This window comes from Arachis duranensis, chromosome 8 (assembly GCF_000817695.3).
Source record: "Arachis duranensis cultivar V14167 chromosome 8, aradu.V14167.gnm2.J7QH, whole genome shotgun sequence".
NCBI classification, from domain to species: domain Eukaryota; kingdom Viridiplantae; phylum Streptophyta; class Magnoliopsida; order Fabales; family Fabaceae; genus Arachis; species Arachis duranensis.
The window spans coordinates 33,669,268-33,673,275 of record NC_029779.3 but is presented as its reverse complement, the minus strand read 5'-3'; the positions used below and the strand labels follow the sequence as shown (position 1 = coordinate 33,673,275).

The window sequence follows — 4,008 nt, the reverse complement described above, 5'->3', positions numbered from 1 at the left end:
GATGGTGTGAGATTGGTGTGAGATTTCATCCAATGGCTCACCTTCCTCTGCTGGTTACATGCTGGCCAAAATTTAATAAAATTGCTGGCCCCTAGACTTTTCCATATATTAAAACTAAAAGGTATTTTGGAAAAAAAAACTATACACCCCCTCTCTCATATCTATATTATACATAATGAAAAATATTATTTGTATATATATCAAAATTAACTATTATATATTTGTATATAAATATATATATTGTATAATTTATTTTTAATATGTAATTTATATTTTAACATATACTAATTAACTGATTTAGTAGCTAATTTTAATGTACATTTATAATAATTGATACATAATATAGATACCCCTTTTAACTTAAAATTAATTAAATAATTGAAGTGAGACTTACAACTCGCACTATGAAAACGCTATGCATGACAGTACGGTATGTGACTATGTGCCTCTGAAGCATGTCTTTAGTCCATTGACACTTTAATCATAATCAGGAAGCATATAACTAGTGAAAATGTATTGATTATACTACAAATTAAAAATGCATCAACAAAAATTTCAGGTTTTCAGATCTCAAAAGCTGCCACCAAATAGTTTTCACATATACATTGATCATAGCATGTATATATACAAACAAGAAAACCCTAACTTGCTGCTACCACTGAGAGCACAGGCTGTGCAACACAACTCTCCGTACAGTATGAAATATTCCCTAGAAATACACACATCATTTAATTCTATACAATAAAGAAGAACTATATGTATATTTTTGAAGGGGTCCTCACCAAAAGTTCCAAGTAATAAGTAGCTTATTAATAATACATAGATGTATAATGTAATATTTTATATGCTATATATTATGCTTATTTAAATCATCGAATGTGTTATGTGTGTACCTGCAGTAACTTTTGACAAATTTGAGTGGAATCACAAGAGCATGTCTTGATTGACCAATTTATAACCCAATTCATTGTACTAAAAAAAATGTGCTTCATTCAAAATTATTGCTATTCAAGTTCCAATTTGAATAAAATAGCCGACAAGAAACATGTGAAGTGATGGGATAACTTCAATTGCACAATGCTCAAGTTGCATTTTTGCCTTAAACCAAATTAACAAGATGCTCCAAATAATTAACCTTATTAATAGTTCTCAAGGTACAATTGAAACCAATAGAATTTGTCTATATGAAAGAGAATATAAAAACCATTGTACCACAGAATCAGATGCTGGACACACATGATTCATGGTAAAGAAAAAAGGAACAATAGAAAAGAAATAAAGACATATACATGTATATCCCAATCAATTTTGCATGGATCTGCTACCATTAAAAGTAGCATAATGCTAAGCAAAAATAATGTATATACCAAAATCAGTTACAATATATTGGTGTATAAATATATGTATATTGTTTAATTTATTTTTAATATATATTTTGTATTTTACTATATATATTTTATATTAATTATTAATTTTAATGACTGATTTTAATATATATCTAATATAATTTAATATTAAGTGGGACTTAATAGATATGAACATGATGGTAATTATGAAATTTAATTAACAAAAGCATTAAACATTTGATTAAACTATAGGAGATTCCATTCAATCATGACCTGCTAGCTAGTATTTAATTGTGAAATAGAAAAGCAATACAAAAGGCATGTGTTTATCAACAATTTTTTCTGTTAATATGTTTGATTTTTTTGTTTTATGATATTTCTCGATTTAGCAGGTCAAGAACTAATTTGTTATTACAAACACAAGGTGGGATTCGAACTTTTGACATTTATATAAGTAAACCAGTAAACTAACCACTAAATCAAGCTAAGTTAATTTATGTTAAAATGTTTGATTTAATGTTACCTAGTAGAATCTTAATAAACCATGAGATGATATCAATCATTTTATTCACATGACAGACTATATTTATTATTCTTTCTCAAGAAAGTTTTATGCCATCTCCATTTCAACAACAAATTAAAGTAAAAAAAAATATAAATAAAAAATTAAGAAAAGAATCCACAAAACCAAAAAAAGAAAAGACTACTGTGCATGTATTATTAGTAAAATCTTCATGGGACACAAAATCTGCAGAATCTTAAAAGGGAAAAATTAAGGGAAAAGCTAACATGCTAATTAAAAATATTTAATTGAAGTGACACGAAATAGTGACTAGATTTTGTTGCATAATTAATTCCCCTTAATTAAGTGGGTATTAGAGCGCATGTGCGCGTAGAGAATAATGTAATCTATATACAGCCTAAAGAATACATACACGATATGCAAATACTATTTTGGGTATATAAAATAATACTTATATATATATATAGACTTTGTTCACAATCTAATTGAAGCCCGCCAACAACTTAAATTCCTGTCTATTTATGAGAATTGTTTGTCTTGTTCACAATTCTTAAAAGAATCTGATAATCTATATAAAAAACCATAGTCCCAATGATATAGTAATGTTTCAATAATTACAACCATCCAGTTATCATCACATTTTTTTTTTCTAAACTGATCTGTATTTGTGAGTTTTTTTTTTTTTTTTATGTTTTACACATATAGTCTAGAATCCATGCACCAAAACAATCAGATGCATAAAACGGATTTCCCAAGTTCATCAAATGTTTCACAGATGCATGTGAAAAATATGATTTAATGTAACATTTTTTCTTTTATTTAGAGAATAAAAAGATAATTAAAAAATGTTTATCAGAATATATATTTACTCCATAGGAATATATAGCTACTATAAGTAGTACTACATACCTCTTAATTAGGTTAGAAATTTAATTAGAAAATTATTAGCAATAATACATGTACATCTATAACTAGATCCTAGAAAATAACATACATTCAATCAGAAAACACAAAAGTGCATGATGAGAGTAGTGAAGATGATGAGATTAATTAATAGTTACCATCAAGTAATGAAGGAAGGAGGAATTGAAGAAATATTCAAGAGTAGTGCATGGTGGTGGAGGGTGATGAATCATCACAATTTCCCTTACTACTGCTTCCTTGGCTGGTGGTGGCGGCGGCGACCTTCTTCTTCTTCTTGTAAGGGATACCCCTAGCCTTAGCTTGGCACTCCCTAACCTCTCTGAGGTAAACACGAATAGAGCCGTTTGCAAAAGGATTAGTCTCAGGAGATCCACCGTTCTCCTCATAGGCAGCCCTGAGTCTCCCTATCAGGGCGTCTAGGGAACCCCAGGCCTGCCTAAGAGGACAAGTACAGGGTGCGGGCGGCTCTGGCTGCCCATAAAACATGCACCCTTGGATGTGTACCTTGGTTTTACCAAATTGGTCAAGGTACCTTAGAAAATCCAAGACATGGTTGCAATTGCAATGTGATAGTGGAACTGGGGGTCTTTGATTCTTCAAGTATTGCCCAAAAGTGTTCCAATCCCTTCTCTTTTGGGATTCATAGCGGCTAAGTGTTGGTGAGCTTGATCCTTCTACTAACTCCTTCCCACTACTACCACCACCACTTGAAGACATAGTTATTATGTTGGTTGATGAGGAATAAACAAAGAATCCAAGATAGGTGAATGAATGTGAGAGAGGTTTTATTAATTTTTTTTTTTTTTTTTTTGTTTATAAATAATGAAATAGAATATAGAGAAAATTAAAAATGGGGAAAAAATTATATTATATAAAAAAAAGAAATTAAAGAAAGTGAGGTGAAAGGTGAATTGAATAGGATGAGAGAAGAGAGTGGGGGAAGATGGAGATCACGTCATTGGGCTCATCAGTAGACATTTTATGGGCCATATTAGTTGCTTTCTTTTCTTCTTTTCTTCTTCTCTCATTATTTTTCCAAATATGTCTTTTTATCAGATAAATATTTCTTCGTAAAAAATTAATTAGGATCTGTTTAAACACTTTTTAAATTTATAGATAAGAAATTAAATTACTAAAATATGAATAATATCCACACAGTTATAATTTCTTATTGAATAAAATCAGAATATACATATCATCATAAATAATAACGGT

At 29.6% G+C, this 4,008-nt stretch overlaps 1 protein-coding gene across 1 annotated transcript in view; it reads right to left on the bottom strand.

Moving 5' to 3' along the window:
* LOC107462465 (protein LIGHT-DEPENDENT SHORT HYPOCOTYLS 10) overlaps positions 1–3,616 on the bottom strand; it is a 4,551-nt gene extending 935 nt beyond the window's left edge. The window contains exon 1 of the mRNA XM_016081059.3: positions 2,931–3,616. Within this exon, the coding sequence (XP_015936545.3) occupies positions 2,968–3,510 (543 nt within the window). The 5' untranslated portion in view covers positions 3,511–3,616 and the 3' untranslated portion in view covers positions 2,931–2,967. The remainder of the gene's footprint in view (positions 1–2,930) is intronic.
* Positions 3,617–4,008: the final 392 nt, after the last annotated feature.